The sequence below is a fragment of the Bos taurus genome, chromosome 18 (genome assembly GCF_002263795.3).
Source record: "Bos taurus isolate L1 Dominette 01449 registration number 42190680 breed Hereford chromosome 18, ARS-UCD2.0, whole genome shotgun sequence".
NCBI lineage: Eukaryota > Metazoa > Chordata > Mammalia > Artiodactyla > Bovidae > Bos > Bos taurus.
Window position 1 is genome coordinate 44,756,386 of NC_037345.1, and position 27,705 is coordinate 44,784,090.

Genomic DNA, 27,705 nt, shown 5'->3' on the forward strand with positions numbered 1-27,705 from the left:
AAGAGGAGAAATCTTGCTCTAGTACTCAAGTAATTAGGACCGTTTGTGGAGCGTCCTATGTGCCAGGCATGTGTTAAATGTTTCCCATGTATCCTCTCAGTTAATGCTCACCCATGAGGTAGGCACAGCCCTTTTCCCCACTTGTCAGAGGAACTGGAGCCCAAGGCCGCACAGCTAGAAAGTTGCAGACTGGAATTGGAGCTTATGCTGACCACTTTTTCATCCAGAATAGGAATGAAGTTTTCTGGTATTTACTTGTATCAGATGATTTCCTTTCCTTCCTTATTCAGAGGGATTCAGAACTTCAGAATTCCTTAGCCAATTTGCATCAGTAGATTGCTAAATAATGCTGTGTTTTGTGCTAGAATAGAAATCACATGTGTATTAATGCACATGTATCCGTATCTAGCCAGTCACAGGTTTGAGAAAATCTTTGAAGGTAATTGATGAGAATTACTTAAGAAATCAAAAATGAAGTGACTTGGGAGAAAATAAAATTCTCTTCTCTTGAGGGCTATTTTGTACCTATAAATGCATTTCCGTAAATTTTGGAACCTTGTATGGCTTTATTTTGAGGTGTGAACTCTCTTTTTATCAATCTGCAGCATACGATGTTACAGCTAATCAAGGAGGCAGGCTGCTATAATGGAATGACACCCAGGGACGACTTTCCTGTGACTGAAGTCCTGAACCAGGTGTGCCCATCCACGTGGCGGGGTGCCTGCAAGACTGCCGTGCAGCTGCTGTTTGGCCAAGCTGGACTGGTGAGTGAACACTTGTGAAGGACAGGGGAGAGTAGAGGAAGACATTTTAAGCACGTGAGCATGTGGTGTGGGCTCACGTGTGAAAACATTGGATAATATAAACAGCCCTTTGGTTGCTGCAGAGTTTAGACAAGATGGGAAAGGAAGAGCATCATTAAAAGGTCTTTTTTTGTCCTTTACTAGATTGATGTTATGTATTTGCAGGGGACCTAGTTGCAAAATGGTGTCTCAGGCTTTCCAGATTTTAAGGAAACCATTACATTAGTGATGATTTGGTAGGCCCTTTCACCTGGCCTGACTCTCCAGGGCTACAGTGGGTGTCTTTCTGTTGCTCAAACACAGCAGCCTTCTTCCTGTCTCAGGTTTTGCCCTCGATGTTCCTTTTCCCTGAGAATACTCCTCTCAGATCTTCATGTGACTCTCTCTTTCTCATTTTCCTTACATCAGCTCAAACATCACGTCCTCCGATGATATAAGTATTGCCCCATCCAGTCACTTTGTATCCCAGCTCTCTGTATATCTCCTTTTATACAATAAAAATAACAACAGCAACTCCAAACTAAGTTTGATCTCTTCACCTTTGGTGAGAAGAATAACTTTTGCCACATTTGGGTGGGTTAGGAAATCAACATCTAGGTGTCTTTAATTTTTGTTTTTTTTTTTCACTATTTATTTGGTTGCACCGGGTCTTTTGTTGCTGCATGTAGGATCTAGTTCCCTGACCAGAGCTCAGACCCGGGCCCCCTGTATTGGGATTGTGGAGTCTTAGCCACTGGACCACCAGGGATGTAACAACATCTAGGTTGTTGTCAGGCGCCTTTGATCTGTGAACCTTATGTATTCATCCTATGTTCTAGCATGAAAGATTGCTTTCTGAAGTGTTATAGGTCCTCCTCCAGGGGATCTTCCTGACCCTTGGAGGAAGACATGGCAACCCACTCCAGTAATCTTGCCTGGAGAATCCCATGGACAGAGGAGCCTGGCAGGCTACAGCCCAGCAGGTCACACAGAGTCTGACACGACTAAAGCAACTTAGCACACATGCATAGCATTTTAGAGATTAAAGGAAGCTAATTAGAGATCAAGATAATTAAAGAACTGTTTCTACTCTGATTCCTACTTTATTCATAAAAGGAACTGTTGGGAGGATGCAGTCCTTCTGTTTGGTGTGGGTGAGCGCTCCAGTGGCCCAGCTCAGGGTAGTACTTGCTTTGTAGAGGGCCAGGTGGGGCCTGTCCACAGTGTTGAGTTACATTTCCCTTAAAATCTGTTCCATAGTATAGGAACTCCTGAGAAAAAGAGTAAACTGGAGACCCCTGGAGCCCACTGCTTTGAGTAGATTGATCCATATTCCCAAAGACCATTTTAAGCAGCAGCAGCAGCAGGGGAACCATGTCAATAAGTTCTCTAGAAAGGAGAATGTAAAATAAGGCAGGAAGACCCAAAGGCGGTTTTGAGAAAACATCAGTTAAAAAAAAATGTTCCATGTTATTCAGAGAGCAAAAACTTCTTCCTAGTTCTCTGCTCCTTGATCCCAGGGCACCTTTGTGTGTGACTGATGAAAAACTTCAGATTATTGTTCTGGGATGGGAGGAGAGAGGAAACACCTGCTTGTTCCAACAATGGCTATTACTTGGACAGGAAGTCTTTCCTAAAGGACGCTGCAGACCAGCTGTGGGAACTTACAGCTGTGGAAATCGGCTCCATTAGATGCTGAATTTGGAATCCTAATAAGCAACTCTGCACAGCTTTGCCCTTCCTAAAATATTACAGATTTGTTTTTAAAGTGTTTTATGATTATTTTCTTAAATTTCTTTTAGTTATTTGAAAATATATTCATCACTTTGTTACACCCTTTGAATTACAAAGGATACTATATCATCTGTGTAATATTAAAGACTCTCCTCAGGACTTCCCTGGTAGTCCAGTGGTTGAAACTGCACTTCCAATCCAGGGGCCACGGGTTCAATCCCTGGTCAGGAAACTAAGATCCCACATGCTGCATGGCACAGCCAAAAAAACGAAAAACAAAAAGCTGAAGAAAGAAACAACTCTCTTCGAGGGAGTTCCCTGGTGGTCTAGTGGTTAATACTCCATGCTTTCGTAGCTGTGGCCCGGATTCAGTCCCTGGTTGGGGAACTGAGGCCCCACAAGTGCACAGTGTGACCAAAAACAAAACGAGAGAAAATCACTGAGAAAGGATTGGTTCTGCATTTTTCCTGAAGTAATTCTGTTCTTATTGATGGTTGAGGATAAAATGGCCTTAACAAAAAGCCTCACCATCTTCTGGCTCATATTTGGTCATTACACGTAGGCTGCTCTAAAAGCATTGGTTTGATTTTTAATGACATTTTTACTTCTTTCAAGTGCATCAAGTGAAAAAATACTTAGATGAAGGAAACAAAGTAATTCCTAATTAATGTATTTACAGCTTGGAAGAAGTACTAAAAATGATTGTGAAGTTCAGTACATCCTGCACCTAGAATGCAGTTTCTGTTTTTTTGAAGTATTACTGTTTTCAGTCATCTTTATTACTTGCTGTTGTCTCCATGGGATCCTGACTGGCCTGTGTGTTTCTGTGTTGCCAGATAGTTTGCTGTCTTACCAGAATAGTTCTTACCAGAGTCACTCAGCATTGATAGGCTCATGCATTTGATTTGTTTATGATCCATTTTTCTCTTTGAAAGCTGATTGTTGTTTTTGTTTCTCTCTTAGGTGGTAGTTGACACAGCACAGATTGAAAATAAAGAAGCCTATGCCCCCCAAATCAGTTTAGAAGGCTCCAGAATTGTGGTTCAAGTCCCATCCACATGGTAACAGAACTCTTACACTAACACAGGCCTAAGCTTTGATTGATGTTTGCACATCTTTGAAAAGATTGCATTGCTTGTGACAAATTTGTTACTGAGTCCACAGCTTTTGAACAGAGTATATCATTTTCTCTAAGTCACCCAGCATTTCTCTGAAGCTGAGTATAAAACATAGAATTTCTTCTCCTTTGTTCCAGCAACAACCCTGCTGACCTAGAGGTCATGTCAATACATACCCAGTGTCATTGAAAATCAGAAGGCAGACTGAGCTATTTCATTTTTAATTATTTGCTTATATTTATAAACTTATAATGAAGTATTCTTAATTTATTCTAACAAAAGCCCCTACAAATCAGTAAGAAATGTGCAAAGCACATAGACAGGTAAATCAGAGGAGACATGGTCAACGAAGAGGTGAAGAACATGTATAACCTCACCTAACAAAGAAAGGAAGGCAAAGCGGAAAATACAATGTCATTTTGCCCATCATGTTATTAAATTGTTTTAGAATAACAGTACTAGGTTTGGTCCAGACTGTACAAAAACCGGCACAGATATTGTTGAATAAATCACACAGCCTTTCTGGAGGGCAGTTTCATTTGTCAGAAGCCTAAAATAAGGGCTGTGACCTCAGCAGTTCCACATCTAGGGATTTATCCTTGTGATGTGCCTACAGATTCAGTACAGTTTTATTAGTAAATAGGAAAAATTAAACATATATTGGAAGACTTTTGCTATTAAAATCATGGGCAGAATGAATATTTAACTATATAGAAAATGTTTGAAGTAATTAGGTAGGAAGAGGTAGTAAGGAATAGTGACACTATTTGGGCCCGTGTGGACTAACGTGGTATTTGGGTAATGCATTTGAATTCTATTTAAACCATTTCTTCTTGAAATGTGAAGGGGGTCCAGTGGAGATTCTGCTTAAAGTTTTAGAATTTGTTAATATATCAAGTGTGAAAGCACTTGTGAAAGTGTTAAGTCACTCAGTCATTTCCAACTGTTTGTGACCCCAGGAGCCCAGCAGGCTCCTCTGTCCATAGAATTTTTCAGGCAAGAATATTGGAGTGGGTTGCCATTCCCTTCTCCAGGGGATCTTCCTGACCCAGGTATCAAACCCGGTCTCCTGCATCGCAGACAGATTCTTCACCATCTAAATGGTTGGTGATTTACGTCATGTCCCAGAATCTCCCTTCTGTGAGTTTCTCCACAGATTTCTAAATTTGATTATTAGTTAATTTATATTCAGGTCTTCATTCCTATCAAACAGTAGATTTTTTTTTCTGGACTCAGCTTGCAGGATCGTAGCTCCCTAACCAGGGATTGAACTCAGGCCCGCAGTAGTGAGAGTGTGGAGTCCTAACCACTGAACTGGCAAGGAATTCCCCAAGCAGTAGATTAAAAGCTCACATTTTGTAAGAGTTTTGTGTTCCTGAAATTGTTTTCTAATTCAGGTTCTTATTGAAAAATATTAAACTTAACTAGGATTCTCATTTTAAAGAAAACATTTCCAACTCTTGGATAATTGGGTGGATATAAACAGCTAGTACTAAAATGGTTAACACTGCAGTTTACTTCCAGAACTCTCCCTTTATGATTGATTTCCTTTGTAATTCATTGCCCGTCCTTGAAAGACCTCACAAACTGCTCCCTCTGCTGGCTACTTTTGGTAAAAATGGCACAGTTTTCATGTTTTTGTTTCAAGTTACGAAATATGTGCTTGTTGAGAAGAACTCAAAAAGAAGTAATTGCTTTATTCCAACTTAGAGAAAATGAAATTATTAGCAAAACTAGTCAAGAATTTATTATTTGCTTTGCTTTTAGCATAATGAAGTATCTAGATTCTTTTTTCCCCCCAAAAGTAGTATCTTACTTAGGTCCCTGCCCTTAACAGAGCTGGCTTTGTAATGGCGTGGGGGTTGGGCAGGGGACTGTTAATAAGCGTAGGAGTTAAGTTCAAGCACTGGCAAGTGTACAAGGGGAATAAGAGTAGAGTGACATCATCTGTTAGAGAATAACAGGTAGAGATGGCAAGAGGAAGCTATTTTGGATGAGGAGGTCAGTCATGAAGGGTCTCTTTAAGGATGTGACATTTGAGAGGAGCCTGCCACGCAGAGAGCAGATGGGGAAAGCATCGCAGGCAGAAGGAACAGCAAATGCAGAGACCTGAGGAGTGCACTGGTGTGACTGGAGGTATGCTGGGTGGGGGTGAAGACAGGAGTCGTGGAAGCCAGGACTTGCAGGGTCCCTGGGGGACTAGGGTTTTATCTAAGAACAGGTAGAAGGTTTTAAGCCAATCAGGGTAATTTGTCAAAAAGAATAGGTTTAGTTTCTTCAGGGGATTTTACTGATGAGTTCTCAAGACTGATGAATAACATAAAAATACCATTCTGTTGATTTTTAGAAAGAAATTATTAGTATCACCAGAAACCATAGTACTGCTTTCTGCATGACCAGAAAATGCTCGCTTAGTGGGCGGACATGTGACCAGCCAGATCACAAGCAGAAGTTGGCTTGAGAACATAGAGCAAGTATGTCCTGGTGATCAGCGATTCCAGGCTGAGAGAATCTGGTGCGTGGACCTCAGCCAGGTCCACTGGCCAGGATTCTGTCCTAGGAGCCCAGGGTCTCGTCGGGTGCTGGCAGAGCTTGCCTTGTTGCTTGCTTTCTCCAGGGTTTCTGAAACTGGCCAGCTCACACCCTCACATATATTTCTTCTCAAGCCAAAGTCACATTGGGGAGTGCTGCTGCCTCCTTAGGATGGCTTTGGCAAGTGTTATTTAGCTGAAGTGTTATTTAGCCTACTGTTTAGCCCCCGGAACACTCGGTAACAGACAGCATCTTCCTGGTTCTCCCTCTCAGAAAACGCCTCTTGGTGGAGGTGCCCGGGGTGGGCAGTGGGGACCTGAATGCCAGCGGGAAGGCAGCTCTCAAAGGGAGCAGTTGAGGCAAAGGCAACAGCATGAGAGATCCTGAGATGTGAGCAGATCCAACATACTCAGGGCGTATGAGAAGCCTCGTAGTTGGGACACTGTAAATAGAGGAAACAGTGAAGAGGACTGTGTCCAGAGAGGCAGGAGGCCCAGGTCACAGAGTCTGGAGGGCTGAGCTGAGGGGTTTGCATTTTATTTCAGCCACAATAGGATGCCACTGGAGGGTTTTGCACAGGGGAGTGGTGTGTTCAGATTTGTGCTAGAGGAGGCTCACTCTCTTGCTGTGTGGAGGAAAGTCAGGGCTGAAGCTGGTGTAGGACAGTGAAAGGGCGTTAGGACACCTGGAAGGCAGCCCCTGCACTGAACTCTTCTCTTCCTGCTAAACAGATTCTAGACAGTTAGAAATCTGCCGAGACGCCAGGCCCTGTTGTATTTCTTCCCCCTCCTATTGCAGAGCAGCAAGTCCCAGTGTTAGCCCTGTCATCCTCTAAATATTCTTATGATTACTAAATTTTTCTTTGGTGCCAAAAGTTGTGACCTTTTGTATAAGGCCTGATTGAAAATTGGAACCCTGTTGTGGAGAAGGGCAGCCTAGACTCACGCAACTTGGTTGGTGCCTAGGTGCCTGAAAGAAGACCCGGCTACCATGTCCCTGCTGCAGAGAAGCCTAGATCCCGAGAAGACGCTGGGCCTGGTGGACGTGCTCTACACTGCGGTGCTGGACCTCACCCGCTGGAGGGCAGGGAGGTGGGTGTCCCTGCCGAGGAGCAGTGTGACCACTTACAGGGTCATGTGAGCTCATGTCACTCATAGTATGTGAGTAAATAAGGCATGAAGGGGAACTTTGGGGCAACTTGTTATTTGGGAATACTTTCAAACTTATATAAAAGTTGCAGGAAGAGAACAGAGAATTGCCCTTTATTTACCCAGACTCCCCAGTTTGTGAACACTTTTGCCTTCATTTGTTATATCATTTCAGAGTTAAGTCCATCAAGAGCATTTTAACCAAGCTCACATTCTCCCTATGAACTCAGAGCAGAAAGGTGTTTAGAAAATTTACTTATATCTTGCATGAAATTTATTTATATCTGAAAGTACTGACAGTTGCAAGATTATCTATTTGTGAATAAACTTTAGAACTGGTAGAGACCTTGAACATTTAGCCACAGGCCCTCTGCATGTCTTCATTCCTGAGCACACAGAGGCGCAGAACAGCAAGGTGACTTAACCAGGGTCACTGCAGCCATCACCTGCCCAGCTCCCATCCCATGCCCTTTCCATCTCTAGGACTTTCTTTCAGTACTGGAAAAAAGTATGCAGGAAACTTTGGAAGTAACAACCCTCTGTTCTTGGCACTGTCTGTGAATTACCTTCAGAGACAAGCTGGGCTGCCTAGTGTCCCTGGGACCTGCCCACTCACCCCTCTCTGCTGTGTGGATTAGTCTCTCGACCCTCTGCTGGATCTGCCAGGCTCCCCTGTCATCCAGGCACACAGCCGACCTCTGCCAAATGCATCTCCCACGCTAGATGAGGTGTGCTTTGCTCTCCTGCGTTGCAGTCAGAGGATTTCACTCAAAAATCCTCATGCCAGAATCCTAATGTAGTTTTCATGGCCCTGTGTTAGACATGGTGAAAGTGAAAGTGTTAGTTGCTCAGTTGGATATGGTAGATGTTTTATAATAAATATAGATAGTGCTTAAATTACGTACTCTTAAAACTTCTGGGTGTTTATGAAATAAATGAACCCAATTCCAAACAAAGAGGTCTTTTTATTCTTAAAGTCTTTCTTGAACACCAAAGCAATCCCATTTTATTGTCCAATTTGTATACTTTTCTTTTTTTTTATTTTTAATTTCTCTTTCAATAGGGAACAAGCTTTACCCTGCATACAGATCCAGCTTCAGAGGGAGATCTGTGATTTTGGAAATCAGGCTGACTTGCCTTCTGGGAATGGGAACAAGTCTTCAGGTGGCCTGCAAAAGACATTCTCCAAGCTGACCTCCCGGTTCACCAAGAAAGCTTCGTGTCCCAGCTCGAGCAGCAACACGAGTTATTCCATTCCAAATACCCCTTCCAAAAACATCTTCATAGCCGGGTGTTCAGAAGAGAAGGCCAAAATGCCCACTAATATGGATTCAAGGCTACAAAGCATTTTGAACATTGGCAATTTCCCTAGGACTGCAGACCCTTCACAGTCAGCTCAGAATTCCAGTAATCACATGGCCAATGGTTTTCTCCTGGAGAGGCGTGACAACTTCCTGCAAGGGGATGATGGCAAGGACGAGAAGGGTATGAATTTGCCAACCGATCAGGAAATGCAGGAGGTGATCGATTTTCTCTCGGGCTTTAACATGGGCCAGTCACACCAGGGCTCCCCGCTGGTGACACGGCGTAACTCTGCTGCCACAGCCATGGTGACTGAGCAGAAGGCAGGAGCCATGCAGCCACAGCAGCCGTCACTGCCAGTGCCCCCACCATCGCGGCCACCCCAGGCTGGGGCGCACACACCTCTGACACCCCAGCCGGGCCTGGCACCTCAGCAGCAGTCCCCAAAGCAACAGCAGCCCCAGGTCCAGTACTACCAACACCTGCTGCAACCTGTCGGACCGCAGCACCCCCCGCCCCAGCCCCGGGCCCCTGGGAAATGGGTACCCGGCTCATCCCAGCAGCCAGCGCAACCTGTCGGAGCTGGTCTGTCTCCCCTTGGCCAGTGGCCTGGCATATCTGATCTCAGTTCTGACTTGTACAGCTTGGGTCTGGTGAGCAGCTGTTTGGATGATGTGATGTCGGAGGTTTTGGGACAAAAGGCACAGGGACCTAGAAATAACACCTGGCCAAACCGTGACCAAAGTGATGGAGTCTTTGGGATGTTGGGAGAGATTCTGCCTTTTGATCCTGCAGGTATGTGAGCCCCCTCCCCACCTTGGGGTTTTAACTTAAGTAGTATCACCAAGGACTTTATAGGGCCTGTCATGGCCTTCCGTGTGGGAGGCAGTGACTTAATCCCCTTTAAAGACCCTTTCTCACTGTCTGATGGCAAGTATGGGGCAGCTCCAGCAAAGGGAGGAAGCAGTAGTTAGAATGAGTCTGAGAAGGTAAGTGGAACTATTTTCTTATTTTGTAGACGACAGAATTGAGGCTAAGAGAAGCCGAATGACTCAAAGTCCCATTAGTCAAGAGGGCTCCAATCTGAGCCCTCCCATTCAGGGCAGCCAAAATGGCCCTTCGTGGGCTTCTTTTTTCCTAATTACATATTCTGTTCTGTGATTCTCTTTTGCTTAAAGTCTAGAAGCCATGAAAGGTGGTAAAGCACCCTCCTACCTTCGTAGAATTTGGCTTTTCCTGGCCTACACAGTGTGAAAGTTCCCCAGAGTTATCTCAGGAAATTAGAAAAAGAATTTAGAAACAAAACAAAAATAAACTAGGAGGAGGAGTTACATATAAAAGTTGTTCTACACCTGAAACTAAAATGATATTGTAAATTAGCTATACTTCAATTTCAAAAAAGGATAAAAGCTAAAGCTAAATAAATTTGAAAGAAAAATATAGTAAACATTATAAATCTAAAAGACGGGTCTTTAGAAAACCAATAAAATAGAGAAGCCAATTTATTGTAATCCTGATTAAGGCAGAGCAAAGAAAAACAAGATTAGGAAAGAGAAAGGTAGCTACAGATAGAGGAGAGATTCGGAGAAGGCAGTAGCACCCCACTCCAGTACCCTTGCCTGGTAAATCCCATGGACGGAGGAGCCTGGTAGGCTACAGTCCTTGGGGTCGCTAGGAGTCAGACACGACTGAGCGACTTCACTTTCACTTTTCACTTTCCTGCATTGGAGAAGGAAATGGCAACCCACTCCAGTGTTCTTGCCTGGAGAATCCCAGGGATGGGGGAGCCTGGTGGGCTGCTGTCTATGGGGTCGCACAGAGTCGGACACGACTGAAGTGACTTAGCAGCAGCATAGGAGAGATTAAAAGAACTTTAAGGGTTTCCCTGGTGGTTCAGTGGTAAAGAATCCACCTGCCAGTGCAGGCGACACAGGTTCAATCCCTGATGTGGGAAGATCCCATGTGCCACGGAGCAACTAAGCCTGTGTGCCACAACTACTGAGCCTGTGCTCCAGAGCCTGGGAGCCTCAACTACTGAGCCTGTGCACTGTAGAACCCGTGCTCTGCATCAAGAGAAGCCACCGGAATGAGAAACTGTGCATCACGGCTAGAGGGTAGCCCTCACTTGTCACAACTAGAGAAAAACCTGCACAGCAACAAAGACCAAATAAATAAATAAACCATTAAAAAAAAAAATACTTTAAGACATTATCACATATGATGTGATGACACCATACTAGAAAACTGAATGGAAAAGAGAATCTTTTCTAACAAAACATATGTGATCAGAATTGCACCAAGTAGTGGAAAACCTACCCAGTCTATTCCAGGAAAAGAGATTGGAAAGGGAGTTATGAAGCCAACATGATTTTACTGTAAAAATGTAACTTTTTATGAATGTAGATAGATGCAAGAATATGTAGCAGTATATCAAAGGAGTTATATCTGGTTCACTTCAGTAGTATAAGATAGTTCAGTCTAAGGAACTCGGCTCCTGTACAGTAATCTGTTATTTCACCCAGTAAATGAGAAAAATTCATACAGCAGAAGATGCCATCAAGACATTTGGTAAAAGACACCAGCAGTTCTTAAGTAAACTCAAAACATGAATAGAAGGAAATGTCTTGAATATGGAAAAGATTATCTACCAGTAGCCAGTAACAAGTAGTACTTTGTACAGTGAAACAAAGTCATTCCAGTTAAATCAAGACCCAAACAGTGTGGCAAATGATACTACCAATACCATGTGACTTTGTCTTGAACTTTCTGGCAAATGTAGCAAGACAGAAACAAAGGAAATAAGTGGTATAATATGCGTTAGGAAAAGAGTTTAAAAAAGCACATCTCTTGGGACTTCTTCCCTGGTGATCCAGTGGCTAAGACTCCGAGCTTCCAATGCAAGGGGTGCAGGTTCGATCCCTGGTCAGGGAACTAGACCCCACATGCTGCATACAAGATACAAGATAAATATATACAAATCGATTATTTTTTACTCTAATTTAGCAAATGGAAGTGAAAAATAACCGCCACAAGAGATTTCCGACCAAGTGAACCCAGCATTATCTAAAATTAAAGGAAAGAAATTTTTTTTATGTCTTCTCAGAATTCTTCATACTGCTGCGTGTGCTCTTTTGTTCTTGCTCCCCTTGTGTGGGTGGATGTGGGGCCCCTACCTTGGGGAAGGTCTAATGGTTCCATGCTGCTATGGAAGAGCAAGCTCCTCTGGCCACCACCAGTGGGGGCTGCTGTGGTACATTTTTTCAATCGCTGAGAAACAGTGTGTACATTTTTTGACAGTCCTATAATTAAATCCAGAGTATTAATGGTGTTTGGCATAACTTTATCATCTTTAATCTCTACTGGGGCCCAAACAGCCTGTATGTCGTTAACCTAGGAATCCTACTAGCTTTTCCTTCTGTATATCCCTTTCTTAACTTCAAGTCCTTCATGTAGCTTCCTGCAGATGCCACCCCATCAGCATAAGGTCTGCGTGGCTGTTTTTGCAAGATAAGGACATTCTGGAAGGATGAATTCCAGAAGGCACCCTTTCAGGCAGGGTCAGCTAGAACTGAGTGCCACCTCTGCACAGGCGCACGCAGTCCCTGCGCGCCCTCTTGTGGCCATCTTCGTGCAGTGCACACATGGTGGCTCCCAGAGAGAGCACTCTAAGGATTGAGCCCTGGTATCTTTCCCACCTTGAAGCTAGAAAGTATTCACTCATGAGTCATATTCAGTTTGTGACCTACAGACATTTTCCTACTGTGTCTTTTTGTTTGACTTTCTCTAAATGTCTTCTGTGCTGTTTTTCTTCCACTGGTACTGGCCTGCACATCCTTACTCAGTTCTGTCCAATATGTTTCCATCCACTTCTTCATACTTAAATTTCACCTTACTCACTATCACTCTTATGATCTTCAGGCTGAATTAGCAGGTCTGCCTTCAGTATCCAGGAGAATATTGGGTCAGACTTGAGCCCAAAGGGGAAGACCGGGTATTCTCTATCTGGCTGACCCTAATGCTTTGATAACTTGCAGGTTATCTCTTAGTTGAAGTCATCATCTGATCCTCTTAGTTGTTAAGTATGTAGCTCCAGACATTGGAAATTTTTAAAGTAACTAGTATTTGCCCAGTATTTTTGCCTGGAAAATCCCATGGATAGAGGAGCCTGGTCGGCTGCAGTCCATGGGATCGCTAGGAGTCGGACGAGACTGAGCGACTTCACTTTCACTTTTCACTTTCATGCATTGGAGAAGGAAATGGCAACCCACTCCAGTGTTCTTGCCTGGAGAATCCCAGGGACAGGGGAGCCTGGTGGGCTGCCGTCTCTGGGGTCGCACAGAGTCGGACACGACTGAAGCGACTTAGCAGCAGCAGCAGCAGCAGTATTTGTCTTTCAAATTGGCTAAAGCAGACCTTTTTATTCTCTTTGTGCACATTCAGCTTGCCCTGCTCTAGGCAAACCCCTTCTCACAGTCCCTATGCACACACCATTCCCCATCTTCAGACCTGTGTGCTGAAAGCCCCATCTCACCACAGTGTCTGAGCAGATTCTACAGCCCACTCTGGGCCGCACGCCTGGCAGCCCCTCACCACTCATCACTGTGTTTGTCAACAGGACACCCTCAGATGGTAGGGAATGAAACAAGAGGCCAGTTTGGCCCCCAACCCTGTTTATTACTCTGTCTTAACACAGTGGGTTCAGATCCCGAGTTTGCACGCTATGTGGCAGGAGTGAGCCAAGCAATGCAGCAGAAAAGGCAAGTCCAACATGGTCGCCGCCCAGGCAACCCCCGAGGCCACTGGCCACCCATGGATGATGCCCATCGGACCTGGCCTTTCCCAGAGTTCTTTGCAGAAGGGTGAGTGCTGGGTGTGTGGGCGGGAAGCTGAGTTTGGGGTCTGGGTGTTCTGCAGGGGACCTTGGTATATACTCTTAACAGGCCATTCATTTCTAGGCCCCCACGTGAGAATGGCACATGGTCAGATCTTAGGGGTCAGAGTTTCGTGACTGACTAGGATGCCAAGTGGCATGTGGTGTCCCTGTACATACACCATTGGTATGAATTGATGATTTCTGAGACAGGCTCTTCTGCCCTGGACAGAGATCTTATTTGGTGGTGTTTGGGACATAATTGCATGTTCAACACAGTCTTTAGCTGAAATGAGCATGGTGATGAAACCTGTGTCATTTATGGAATGTGATCCTTATAGCCTACAAAAAAAAAAGCAAAGGTGTACAGTTCAGATTCTGATGTATTGAGAGAACTGTGGATTTTCATCATAAAGACCTTTGGGGGAGTGAATTTTTTTCTTTTAACACCTCTTATTGCTCCCTGATTAATAACTCCACATAGCTAAAGACCATCTCAGCTTTTTGTTTGCTCAAACATGAATTGCATATATACACCACAGCTTCTGAGGCATTTTTAAAGGAAGGAGAGAGACAAGGGACCACTATTGGGTTGTGAGATAAGAGCAGGGAAAAGACTGTTCCCTTAGGGCTGGGGTGGGGGTGGGTGTGGGCCTGACCTCAGGCTGTCTAGCTGGGGTCCAGGCTTGGTGCCTGACGCCTGGGACCAGTTTCTCTCTTTGGCTTTCAGGGATGGCCTGCACAGCGGCTGGGCGGGGGCTCAGGGAGACTCAGCCAGCTCAAGTGATGAGACATCCTCTGCCAACGGGGACAGCTTGTTCTCCATGTTTTCAGGGCCTGACCTTGTTGCTGCTGTCAAGCAGAGAAGGTATGATGAAATATTTAAACCAAAGAACAGAGGGGTGCATGGATGTGATCCACAGCTTAGTCCTCTACAAAGCTCAGTAGCCCCATTGTTTCCAGGTACCCACATTGAGAGAGGGAGAGGACCTTTTCCAGTACTGTCTTGCTGAAGCTTGGGTGGTGATATAAAGTTGGGCTGAGTTTTTACTGGGAGAACAGTCTCATACTCATGGTAGCCCAAAACACCCGTATGACAGGCTAGGGAGTATTACGGAGAGCAGGGTCTGCTGCTCTGGGTCTGCTGAGGCTGGTCTGCATCTTACAGGGGACAGGCCTTTCCGTGGGAGGAGTAGGGCCAGGACAGCCAAGTTCTGGTCAACTCACCAACAGGCTTTGCAACCCCAGACATGGGCCTGGCCCTCTCTTACCCTCAGTTTCTTCATCAAAGGTGGAACTGGATAAAAATAACCTCTCAATGGTATTTCAAAGTTGAAAAAAAGTTACAGAGTATATTTGGAGCTAAAGTTTTCAAGTGTAAGTGTTAGTTGGTCAGTTGTGTCTAATTCTTTGCAACTCCCATGGACTGAAGCTCTTTAGGCTCCTCTGTCCATGGAATTCTCCAGGTGAAAATACTGGAGTGGGTTGACATTCCCTTCTCCAGGGGATCTTCCTGCCCCAGGGATCAAACCCAGTTCTCCTGCATTGCAGGCAGATTCTCTACCATCTGAGCCACCAAAGGCATTATGTTTTCAAAAGTAGTATCAAAAATGAAAACGGACCCTGAAAGAAGAATTTGTTTAGAAAGAAATGGAGAGACTGTTGTGGGTGTGAGGAAGCAGAGGCCTGCCTGGTCGAAAGGACATGAGCAGGAATAGAAAGCACATAGGGTCGCCTGGGCGTCAGAAGTCATGCCCATGTGTGATAGGACCAGGGTCTGTCGGATAAGAGTGGGGAGCAGGTAGATGAAGATGGAAGGGCACCTGCGTCACGCAGACTAGGATACACAGAGGAGCCACTGTGATGTTGGCAGTGATTGCTGATCCAGGCTGGGGCGCATTCTCATGCCCGGCCCTGGGCTTGGCATTCACGTACATTTCCTCATTTAATTATCACAAACACTGTGTTTGTTTACTAGGGCTATCATATCAAAGAACAACAGACTAGAGAAGTATTTAACAGCAGGGATTTTTCTCCTAGTTCTGGAGGCCAGAAGCCTGAGATCAAGGTGTCAGCAAGGTTGCTCTCCTCTGAGGCCTGCCTCCTTGCCTTGCAGCTGGCCCTCTTTCCCGTGTCTTACATGGTTCTCTCTGTGTACCTCTCTATCCTGATTTTCTTTTCTTATAAGGACAGCAGTCCTGTTGGATTGGAACCCACCCTAATGACTTCATTTTAACTTAGTTGTTTAAACAACTTATCTCTAAATGCAGTCACACTCTGAGGTACTGGGAGATGGGGCTTTCACATATGAATTTGTCCTTTATTCAGTAGCTCCTGTCATGTACCAGGCACTGGTGATAGAGCAGCAACAAATCAAAGTCCTCTTCTTCATGAAACTGATATTCTACTGAAGAAAGGCTGATACAAAAATCCAGTATGTTGGTTTGGATTAGGTTCTATAAAGAAAAATAAAGCAGGGTATGAGGGCAGAGAATGCAGGGGACAGGTGGATTTCCTGTGTTCCAAATGAGAGTCAGGGAGGCTTCTGATGAGCAGAAAGCTGAACAAAATGATAGAGGAAGTGGCAGTGGGGTGTGGGAGAGAGAAGAATCAAGGGTGAGATGCAGGGTTTTGGCCTGAGCGTCTGTGTGAAACAGTGGGTGTCATGGACCCTGATGTGGAGGACTGCAGGAGTGGGACTGAGCCTTGAGAAATGCAGACTGGAAATTAGAGAGGCTGACTAGAGGTCCAGCTAGTCACCACCTCAGCAAAGGCCGCTGCTGCGTACTGGAACGCTGGTAGACTGATTTACCTGGCTGGCTGCCTGCTACATCTGCTTTTTTCCTTCTATTTAAATTTTTTTCACGTTAGTGGTAAAAGTAACAGCTGTTTTTTTGTTTTTTTTAAGTCATCTGTCTCCAGTGCATGGTAAACAGTCAGTCTGTATCTGTTGACTAACTTAACAAAAGGCTGGAGCTGGCGGACTCAGCAGCTGAAGCAGCAATGCCAGTCCTCATGCCCGCTGCCCCCCACCCCCAGCCCAGCCCTGTCACGGCCTCCAGAAGGGTACCACACCATGGTGACCCACCTTTGCCTCCTGCACACAGCGGGCCCAAGGCCTCCCCACCCAGAACCAGTGCCTAGAGACACCCATACCAAGCAGCTAGGTGTGCCCTGGAGGGAAGCCGGGTGGCAGGCAGCCACGGCCTGAGTTCTGGGTTCTTTCAGGAAGCACAGCAGTGGTGAGCAGGAGACCAGCGCGCTGCCCTCGCCGCCTCTTCTCACCGCAGTGGAGGACGTGAACCAGGTATGTGGGCCCTGCTCTGGCCACAGAGGGCTGGCTTCATGGATACCATGGGCAAGGTTCCAAACCCTTAAGTTTTAAGAGTTGGGTGGGGGGTTCTTTGTGGTGAACAACTCTCTTCTATGGTTTTTGTCTAAATGATCAGCCATCTCAGCAGACTCGAGCCACGTGCAGAGGAAGTTCTGGGGCTGTGCTGTCCAGAATGATGGCCATTAGCCTATGTGGCTACTTAAGTTGAAATTACTTCAATGTAAAGATTGAGTTCCTTAGTTGCACCGTCCATGTGTGGTGAGCAGCTGCCGTACTGGGTGGCATGGACAGAGCACATCTGTGGTCGCACGCTCCGCTGGACGGTGCTGCTCCAGGACTGTGGGGAGGGCTGGGGCTCGCGCCGTTTCCTCAGTGGGAATAAGGACTGGAGACTGGGGGAGGTGGGAAAGGAGGATCAGTTGCCAGAAATGCCACTAAAATGCCCTCTTCTGTCTCTCAGGATAACAAAACCAAAACGTGGCCGCCCAAAGCCCCCTGGCAGCACCCTTCCCCGCTGCCCAGCACCCTGCCTGGCCCAAGCGCACCACTCTATGCAGTCGCCAGCCCCGGCAGCCAGTGGAGCGACACCATGCAGATGCTGCAGTCCCCGGTGTGGGCTGCCACCAGTGACTGCAGTGCCGCCGCCTCCTTCGCCTACGTGCAGACCCCGCCGCAGCCCCCGCCCCCACCAGCACACAAGGCAGCCCCCAAGGGCTTCAAGGCCTTCCCTGGGAAGGCTGAGCGCAGACCAGCCTACTTGCCCCAGTACTGACCCCAGGCCCGCCTGCCCACCCGCCCAGAGCTTTTGGGGCCAGGGGCCCCAGCCCAGGGCTGACTGGCTGGCAACAGCCCCCCAGAGGACCAGTGCACCCCTGTCCCAGGCAGGGATCCCTGGGGATGGAGGTGGTTGGCAGCTCCAAGCCTTTAAGGCCTGGCTTCTCAAAACTCTGGAGGCATCAGACACCTGGAGGGCCAGATGAAGATAGCGTTTTCTGACTCTCCTCAGGGAGATGCTGGGGGATGTTCGAGTTTAATAAGCACCTCTGGTGATTCTGATGTAGGTGGGCCACTGGCCACACTTTGAGAAACACAGCTCTCAAGTTTGTAGACCCCACTGCGTGTGTTGGGAAGGCGTTGGGGCTGAAGGCTGAGAGCAAAACTGACCATTCTTCTGAAACCTTCTCTTTCCCTCCTTAACACGTTGAGTGATGACCACACCAATCACTGTATTTTATAGCTATTTTTCATATAGGTTTTTAGTTAAAGTATCTCCTGCCTCAAATGCATTGAATATTTTAAGATAACAAATAGAGTGGCTGGAGGTTTTTCAACACTATATTTAAGCTTCTATGAACTGGGCAAAGGATAGCATATTTGTGATGAGAAGCAATCACCTGGGTTTTCTGTAGATGGACAGCCCCTCGCCACCCCCAGCAGCACCCAAGGGGTGTGACCTTTACCGGATTTACAAAAGCAGGATCATAGCCCTGATGGTGCGTGGAGATGAGCCTGCTGGCTGCTGTCCGTGTGCGGGATAAAGCTACACCTTCTGCCCTCATATCTTTCCACACACGGCCAGAGGCTTCAATAAGGTTTCCGAGCGTGGGGTTGTGGTCAGGGGGGCTGCAAAGAGACACTTGAAATTGCAGTAACATTGTGAGCTGGCTCAAGACAAACCAATTAAGATGTAGATAGGAATTAATTTAAAAGTTTTTCTTTAAAGAAAAAAATAAACCACCTCATTTTCAGTTAACATGTGCTGTTAAATAGATAACATCCTGTGGATTTAGGGATATTTTTCCAGCCAGAATGGATCCAGAAGAATTGAATGGTGCTTAAATTGAGAAATAATAAATATATCTATATAGACTAGACCTATCCCACTGTATATTAATTGAGGTTACAGAAGTTCTTTATATAAAACTTATTTAAATTTTTCATATTTCATCTTTGAAAAAATCTAATTGAGAAAAATCCATAATATTTTCTGGTATGAAAGTTTGACAGTATTAATATTTTTTTTTATATTTTCTTAAATCATTAAACCATTTTAATATATGTTAACTACTAATAAATGGTTTATTCTTTCTAACTCCATATAAGCTTTTCCAGCAGAGATTGTAATAACACAGTTATGTTCTCATTTTTCTATGAATATAAGTAAATTTATATTTAAAAATACCAAAAAGAATATATATATATATATATGTATGTAGACACACTAATTATAGAGGACCCTTAGGGTGTCTGAGCCCAGCCATCTGAACCTTTAGTACTGTGGTGCCAGGCTGTCTCCAGGCCTCGGGTGTTGTCTTTTGTGCTGAGTGGGGATGTCAGTGCTGCCTGTAGTCATGATCCTCTCACCGTGGGTTCTGAACATTCACCTCACCATGTTTACAGAGAACTGTTTTGTACATAGACTTTTCAGGCACGTGCTCTGCACCGACCCTGGTGGCTCTTGTCCGTGTTGGCTGTCACTGTGTGTGCACTACGTCTGTTGTTATCTGTGGCTGTTTCCTTGTAAGATAGTTTTCTTCTCTCCTTCAGTGATGTGTCTCCAGTACCCCGTGTTTCGAGTTCTATTATACTGAAGTACCCTTGTTTTAATAGTGCCTCCCCAAAGACCTCACTCTGGACAGAGGTCAGTCCTTTATGCTCCAGCGCAGGTGACATCAACATTGCTAACTGTCACTTTCCAGTCTGTTTTTCTCGATTAAGGAAGGCATTTTGTAATTGCGTCTCCATGGGCTGTGAGACTGTGTGAAGCTGTTTGTGTAGTCTCCTTGTGGGTGCTGTGTTCTCAGCACCGCCTTGCTTTGAACACTGGTAATTCCAGGTGCTGCGCTTGGCAGAGGGGTCTCGCCAAACGCATGTGTGTGCGTGTGTGAGTATGTGTGTCCTTTGTGTGGCCAGGCGTGGCTGCCTTGCTCGTGTGACTAGTTACAACGCTTCCAAACTGGAACTCTACATTTTGTATCTTACTTTTAAAGCTCCTATAAGTAAAATAACTATTGGCTTTATTAAAATATACCTTTAATAATTTTTGGATCTCTGTCTAAAATGAACTGCAGCAGATGATCATGTCAGAAGCCCTGTCTGATTCATTACTTTGAAAAGCTGCACACGAATAGGTTTTTAGGTCAGCCTGTCCTCTGATTCTGAGCCCTTGCAAGGGTAATACCTCTGGGGGTATTAGGATAAGCTGGGGTTGGGGGTGCTGGCGTACAGAAAGTGGGACAACCTACCACATCTCTTCTGTTGGCTTCCCTGAGGCCAAAGCTGAAAGGGCCTGTGTGTGGCCAGAGCCACTATTGTGGTGAAGGAGGCCACCTGAAGAATGCAGACTCTCCTTGGGTTGTGGTCTGCCAACACACACATTCCACCAAGTGTGGGCACTTGTGAGCTGCCCAGCCAGCCTTTCCAAGAGGCAGATGAGGTCTCCCCTAACTCCACCAGACACCCGCCATGTAGCAGACCCTCCCTCATAGGTACAAGAAGGACCAGGTGCACTGGATGGTGCCATCCTGCTGTGGAGAAGGAGAGATTGTACAGTGGGAGCCACAGAAGGAGGGGGAGTTACAGGGGAGTTGCAACTCATTTTCACTTACAGCAAGACAGCATTTGATTGAAACTTTTCCCATGCACTTAAGAAAATGGAGTGAATGAGTATAAATATATAACCTACCAGTACAAGTACCACTCTGGCTTCTTTCTGCTGAGACTCCCAGAAGCTGAGCATGGGGACATTAAATACACCTCAAGACAAGGTTACTTAGTAACAGCCATGTTGTATGAATATTGCTAAGGAAGACACTGAAAGTTCCTATTAAAATGCTGCTGCTAAGTCGCTTCAGTCATGTCCGACTCTGTGCGACCCCATAGACGGCAGCCCACCAGGCTCCCCGTCCCTGGGATTCTCTAGGCAAGAACACTGGAGTGGGTTGCCATTTCCTTCTCCAATGCATGAAAGTGAAAAGTGCAAGTGAAGTCGCTGAATCCTGTCTGACTCCTAGCGACCCCATGGACTGCAGCCTGCCAGGTTCCTCTGTCCATGGGATTTTCCAGGCAAGAGTACTGGAGTGGGGTGCCATTGCTAGCCAGAACATTTTATAAATGTTAAACATTTATAACAAAATGTAAACATTTTATAAATTGTAAACACATTTTATTCATATGTGTTCCTATTTAACATTAGTACCCAGTGCTGTTCTCCAGGCAAGAATATTGGAATGGGGTTGCTGTGCCCTCCTCCAGGGGATCTTCCTGACCCAGGGATTGAATCCGAGTCTCTTCCATCTGCTGCATTGGCAGGTGGGTTCTTCATCACTAGCACCACCTGGGAAGCCCATATTCTTGCCTGGAGAATCCCATAGACAGAGGAGCCTGTAGGTCTACAGAGGGTTGCAAAGAGTCAGACACAACTGAAGTGACTTAGCACACACCCACACACATGGTCCTGTTCACTGAATTCTAATTGACAACAGTGGTGGAGACAGGAGTCCTGTAAACCCAGCTCCATCCTGAATGGGTGGGGATGGAAGCAGACAGATGTTCACCAGGGCCTCAAGAAGGTCCCTGGGGGCTTTGGCTCAGCTGAGAAATGGAGGAGGACACACAGGCAGGTCCTTATGAGTCTGGTGACCCTCCTTTTCCATCTGGGGTTCCTGGGAGAGTGGACATCCAGCTCTGGGAATGTAGCTGAAACTCTGCATCCCAGCCATGTTGCTGGGAAAGGACGGCCCACTGTGCGACCCCTCTCGTGATCTGCTTCCTGATGCGGATCCAAGAAGTAAATCCTGCCAAAGGTCAGCTCCTTGATTCCCAAAAAGACGTGTGTGGACAAGTGACTGTAAGGGTCTCAACCACATGTGCCTGGGAGTCTGAGGAACCTCTGGGGCTAGGCTCTTGGAAGTAACACAAACAGATGGCCTTAGGATCCACAGGGGCTGGCTGACTGGGCCCAGGCCTCTGCTTGTCTGTGAGGGGGGCTGTATGTGGGCCTAGGTGAGGAGGAAGGATTGTTTCCCGAGTGTCACGTTCATTTCAACATTTACTATCGTCACGCTCCTTGCTAGGATAGGAGCCAGGCTGCATAGAAAATGAAGTCTCTGCCTATAAACTCCAGAGAAGGCAATGGCACCCCACTCCAGAACACTTGCCTGGAGAATCCCATGGGCGGGGGAGCCTGGTAGGCTGCAGTCCATGGGGTCGGTAAGAGTCGGACATGACTAAGCCACTTCACTTTCATGCATTGGAGAAGGCAATGGCAACCCATTCCAGTGTTCTTGCTTCGAGAATCCCAGGGACTGGGGAGCCTGGTGGGCTGCCGTCTATGGGGTTGCAGAGTCGGACACGACTGAAGTGACTTCGCAGCAGCAGCGGTCCATAAACTCAGTCTTTGAGGGAAGACAATTCCCTCTTTCCCGTTCTCGGTAAGAGATACATATTCAAGCACTCAATGCTCAGGCAGAAATCCTAGAAGACATTTTTGATCTTCTTTACTCTCCTCTTTCACTTAATTAGGAAGTGCTACAAGCGCTACTGTGGTCTTCCCTGGTAGTTCAGCTGGTAAAGAATTCGCCTGCAATGCAGGAGACTCCAGTTCGATTCCTGGGTCGGGAAATTCCCCTGGAAAGGGACATGCTATCCACTCCAGTATTCTCGGGCTTCCCTGGTGGCTTAGACAGTAAAGAATCTGCCTGCAATGCAGGAGACCCCGGTTCAATTCCTGGATAGGGCAGATTCCCCTGGAGGAGGGCGTGGCAACCCACTCCAGTGTTCTTGCCTGGAGAATCCCATGGACAGAAGAGCCTGGAGGGCTACAGTCTGTAGGGTCACAAAGAGTCGGACACGACTGAGCGACAAAGCACAGCACAGCACAGCACAAGTGCTTCTGCAAGCATATTTCAATTCCACAAAGTTCTTACATCTCCACTGCCATCAACCTGGTCCTCCCCATCTCCTGCCTTTCCTTCTCAGGCCTAAGGTCTCCTGGACACCCCTGCTACCTCGAGGAAGCCTACCGACGGTGCCCACGTGCCTGGGCCTTTCCATCAGTTCTGTGCGGCCAGAGCTCAGCCTCTACCCGGCCTTGTTTAGTACTCCGCTATAACGTGTCTTTGCACATGTCCCTCTCGCCAGAATCAAAGCTTCAGTAGAGCAAGGAGTAAGTCTTGTTCATGGCCACAAGTGCAGAGTGCAGAACACCGCGAAGCAACTCCAGATAATACAGATGAAATGAGGTGCCGCTAAGGCCAGAGGCAAATTCTAATACAAAACCAAAACACAGAATTAAGACTTGAATCGGTTTTCACATCGGGCTAAAAGAATACGCAATGACCAGGGTTTGTACTAGAGCCGCAAGGAAGGGGTGTTTAGCTCTTTACCAAGTACAGAGTTTACTCTTAGGGTGAAAACCCACGGCCATGTGCGGAGGGGAAATTTTTTTAAAAAACAACTGGATTCACCAGGAAAATCTGGCGACATCCCAAAGCGACTGAAGTCAGCTGAGCAGGCAAGCACCGCGTGCACGGAACACGAGCCCCGAGCCTCCAGGGGGCGCTAATTCAGCCATCCGGGTGTCTCTTAGCCTGCGCACGCGCAGTCTGCCCCGACCCGGAGTCTGCGCACTTTCGCGCACATGTCCATCCCAGACGTGCGGGCAGAGGCGTCTGCAAGTTCGCCGGTCAGGGGCCGGCGGCTGTCTGAGCGCGGAGACATGCGCACACGTGCTCCCTCGGACGTGCGAGCCCACACGCAGACGCGTGCGCACCCCCGCCCGCTCACTACCTGCGCTGGTCCCGCCTTCCCTGTGCTGGTCCCGCCTTCCCCGTGCTTAGACGCGTGCGCACCGCCCCTCTGGAGGGTGTGGCGGGTGTCAGGGGGATTCGCGGAGTTCTGGAGAACTGCGACTCCTCACCCTTTCTCGGTCACCGTGACTCAGCATCCTCGGTGGGTACGCCGCCTCGGAGCAGCTCGCGAAAATCCATCGGCGTGTATCGCCCCATACCCGACCTCCTTCACACTCGAGCCCCAGAACTGCTGCTACCCTGTCCCGGAACCTCCTTTTGCCCTTGTCCTGGTCTCCATGCCCTGCCTGACTCCTGTCCAACGGCCCTGAATTGAGGCCTGACTTAGGTCCACCCTTCAATCCACCCCTCTCTCTCGGTTCATAACATTTTGCCGAGGGCACTTGAAAGTGCCTGGCACTGGAGCGGTCTATTGAACTTTGAGAGCCAGGTTTTCTTTTGATGGTGGTTGTCAGCCCCAGGTCTGGATGCATAGAACCCTCTGAGAGAGCCACTTCTGAACACCGATACTGTGCGGTTTGCAGACAGGGCTTGGCTTAGCATGTGGAGCCGATTGTGGGGATGGTGGTAGAAAACAGGTTTAACTTTTATCTATATATGGTTTAGTCACTAAGTCGTGTCCAACTCTTACCCCATGGGCTGTAGTCCACCAGGCTTTTCCGTCCATGGGATTCTGCAGGCAAGAATACTGGAGTGGGTTGCCATTTCCTTCTCCGGGGGATCTTCCCGACCCAGGAATCAAACCCAGGTCTCCTGCATTGCAAGCAGATTCTTTGCCGACTGAGTTATGAGGGAAGCCACTTTATCAATATAAATATAAAATTACCTTAATATTTTTCCAAACTGCAGACTTCACTCCACTCCCCAAGGTTTGATTAGAGAGGCTACCTCCACACCCCAGTGTCTGATCGTTGCCCCCCCCCCCCCCCCCCCACACACACACACACACTGCACCTTTCCTGGTAAGAATCTCCCTACTGCCTTACTTAGATGCTCAGATCCAGTCCAAGGGGAGCAGTGTTGATCCAGTGGTTGTATTCTGCCTCTCTGCCTCTGCCTATGCTGCTGTCCCTGCCTTTGGAAATGTCATTCTTGGCCATTTCCACTTGTAAAATTCTACCCTGTCAATCAGATTTACAGGCTTAATTGATGTTCAAATAGAAGGGGCGGGGGGAGGCGTGATGGAGAGGGCCTGAAAGAATTGCCTGCTTCTCCTTGTTCCGTATACCCTTTTCCTAAGGCTGAAGAGTCCGGAAGTGGCCCAGGACAGGGCCAGGGCAGGGTTGTGATTAAGAACAGGGTTCAAGACTGGGGCAACCTTGAACTGATTCTCTTCTTAGTTTAGCAGAATGGCTATTTTCAGTTTTTTTAGTTTGTCTGTTACGTGGAGAGGATAATGGGATATCCCTCATGGGGTGCTATGAGAGTTATGTGGCAGAGAATTTAGCACAGAGCTCTGCATGCAGTAAACTAGCCAGAGTAGGAAAGTAACCATACTTTCCTGCTAATATAGAAAATCCACATAACTGGAATTTCAACGTACAATGTTAAAATATTACGGGGAGATCTGAGAATAGGTGGGAAATCTGGAATAATTGAAGCTGCTGGGAATCACAGAGGCCAAACTGCTGGAGGTGTACATTATAGAATATTAAAAAGAAGATGAAACCTTTAAAAGGTAATCATTGGAGGCCTTGCCTCCTTCCTCTTTAGTACCTAAGCTGCTCCTGTGGGTTTCAGGTGGATGGAAGTGGACATTGGGGAGGATAGTGTGGCAGGGGGCAGGTGAACACCCATAAAATTTTTGGAAAGATTGGGAGTTGTAAATGACAGCTTAGCTTAGAACAACGTCAAGATGAGGGGAAATCAGTGGTTCGTGCTGCAGCTGCATACTGAGGTGGCCTGGCCCCAGGAACTTGGGTGAAGCGGTTCACTCTGCCATCTCTCTGGAGGTCCTTCTCTTCATGGTCTGTCCTTTCTGACAGGCAGCCTAACACTACAAAAAAACTAGAGTTTTTCCTACTGGCTTTGGGTCCCTGTTTGGCTGTCTTGGGCTTCCCCTGGTGGCTCAGATGGTAAAGAATCTGCCTGCAATGCGGGAGACCCAGGTTCAATCTCTGGGTTAAGATCCCCTGGAGAAGGGAATGGCTACCCACTCCAGCATTCTTGCCTGGAGAATTCCATGGACAGAGGAGCCTGGCGGGCTACAGTACACAGAATTGCAGACAGCCAGACACAACTGAGTAACTTTCACTTCTGACTACTTAGGTCATGTGTTCATCTCTGGCTTAAGTCATATGTTCATCTCTGATTCAGTCAAGGAGGCAGAGGAAGAAGCCCAAGGGTGAGAGGTAGTGGCTTTGAATCAAGACAACAGATAAACAGACGTCTGCTGTGATCACTGAAAAGAGCCTGCTTGAGAAAAAGGGAGGCAGTGGCTCCTACTGTTGAGAGTCGTCAAAGGAATCATAGAGCAAGTGGATGATATGGGTAATAGCTACTGAGACCGGGCCTTCCTGTTGGATGGAGTTCTGTTCTGAAACACAGGATTGAGGGTTGAGAGTGCTGTTCTGTGCAGATAGCTGCTTGGATGGGAACTCTGTGATTGGAGGGTTTCTCAGAAACAAGTGGAACAGATGCTGTTCAGCACTGTCAGGGTTCTGCTGGATATGGGAAGCCCATTTAAACCTCAGAGTTGACAGATGACCCAAAACTCTGGACAAATAAGGGCCATGTGGCAGGGCTGTTCCCTGCAAAGTCCTGTGACGATCTCTTCAATTTCTGACCCCTCTCTTTTCCTTCTTTATCTTTAGGAACTCAAATAATTCTGGGCAGAGAGAGAAAGGCCAGAAGTGGCAGTGACAGCATGGTGCTGGGAGGTAGGTCAGAGGAAGATCTAAGCCTAGGACTGCAGCAGGACAGGGCACACTCCTGGATGGATGGCATTTCTGGGGGAACTTGGTGATGGAGAAGCTCAGTTTGAGTGCACAGTCCTTGGACCTCTTCTCTCTGACTACATTTACTTCGTCTTACCCACACTCTCCTCTAGGCTCATGACTTCAAATGCTATCTATTCACTCATGCCTCCCAAGTTTTTCCTCTTGCCTAAACCATCCCTCCTCGTACTCCAGACTTGAACACCCAACGAAACACCTCCACTTAGATCTCTAATAGGTTCTGAAAACTTGTCAAAAATAAGATAATGATCTTCCCCCTGAAACTGGCATTTCTCCAAGATGTAATGGCAATTCCATTTTTCCAGGAATTTGGGTAAAAAACCAGATGTTATCATTGACTGTTCTTTTTCTTTCTCTTAATTCTTCACTCAATATATATAGGTCACCAGGCCCAACTCCTCCTACCTTGACACCTTCATTCCTGGTCTGCATTCTTACCGTAGCATCCTGTCTGTTGTCCTTACTTTCATGCCTACGGAGTTGTTGGTCTGATCCTTTGGTAAACATGTCAGATGATGCCCCCCCCCCCCCGCTTTGTTTAAACCTTTCAATGGTTTCCCATCTCTGTGGGAATAAAACTCAAAGTTCTCACAATGACTTCTTGCTTTCCTTCCCTCTCTGACCTCCTCTTTCACTCTCCCCTCATTCACTCCGCTCTAGCCAGACTCACCTTTTGCTGTTGCTAAAATATCAGCGTGCTTTCCTCAGGAATTTTGCAGCTGCTCTTCCCTTTTCCTGAACACTTCTCCCCCAGATATCCAAGGGGCTTGCTTTCTCACCTTCTTCAGGCTTTTGCTCAAATGTCACCTCCTTTAGTGAGTTTTGCCTTGACCATTCTATTCAGAATTGCATCTTCTATCTCCAGCACCCTTTTCAGTTTTCCTTTTCTCAGTAGCACTTACCAGCATCTGATAAGCCATATATTTTACTTTTCACCTAAGCGTCCCGAACACCTGCAACGCTGCCTGTAACACAGAAGGTGTTGGAGGGAGTTGTGTTAAGTGAATGAATGAATGAACGAATGAACTAATGAAGCAGGCAGGAGCTCGGCCTCTGTTCCCCAATCAATTCCAGGCAAAGGCTGGCAGAGTAGCAGCAGTCCAAGCGGCTGCCAGTTAG

General features: G+C 46.7%; 1 protein-coding gene and 2 long non-coding RNA genes across 7 annotated transcripts in view; 2 read left to right on the top strand and 1 right to left on the bottom strand.

The window, feature by feature from the left end:
* GARRE1 (granule associated Rac and RHOG effector 1) overlaps nucleotides 1–19,867 on the top strand; it is an 84,832-nt gene extending 64,965 nt beyond the window's left edge. For 3 of the 4 annotated variants that reach the window (XM_005219028.5, XM_005219027.5, XM_024978542.2), the window contains 8 exons: nucleotides 606–764; nucleotides 3,480–3,577; nucleotides 7,132–7,257; nucleotides 8,378–9,411; nucleotides 13,310–13,475; nucleotides 14,217–14,354; nucleotides 16,715–16,793; nucleotides 17,281–19,862. In XM_005219028.5, the coding sequence (XP_005219085.2) occupies nucleotides 606–764; nucleotides 3,480–3,577; nucleotides 7,132–7,257; nucleotides 8,378–9,411; nucleotides 13,310–13,475; nucleotides 14,217–14,354; nucleotides 16,715–16,793; nucleotides 17,281–17,592 (2,112 nt within the window). In that variant the 3' untranslated portion in view covers nucleotides 17,593–19,862. Of the gene's footprint in view, nucleotides 1–605; nucleotides 765–3,479; nucleotides 3,578–7,131; nucleotides 7,258–8,377; nucleotides 9,412–13,309; nucleotides 13,476–14,216; nucleotides 14,355–16,714; nucleotides 16,794–17,280 lie in introns of all 4 variants that reach the window. The other variant, NM_001206284.2, reaches the window with a different exon arrangement.
* A 2,844-nt stretch (nucleotides 19,868–22,711) lies between these two features.
* LOC132342838 (uncharacterized) lies at nucleotides 22,712–27,534 on the bottom strand. Of its 2 annotated transcripts, XR_009491376.1 has the most exons (3): nucleotides 27,257–27,534; nucleotides 24,261–24,429; nucleotides 22,712–23,087 (listed from the first exon to the last, which is right to left on the bottom strand). It is a non-coding gene; the product is annotated as an uncharacterized lncRNA (long non-coding RNA). The 2 variants fall into 2 exon arrangements; XR_009491377.1 differs by lacking the exon at nucleotides 24,261–24,429.
* LOC132342837 (uncharacterized) lies at nucleotides 23,681–27,613 on the top strand. The gene is made up of 3 exons (XR_009491375.1): nucleotides 23,681–26,119; nucleotides 26,443–26,508; nucleotides 27,528–27,613. It is a non-coding gene; the product is annotated as an uncharacterized lncRNA (long non-coding RNA).
* Nucleotides 27,614–27,705: the final 92 nt, after the last annotated feature.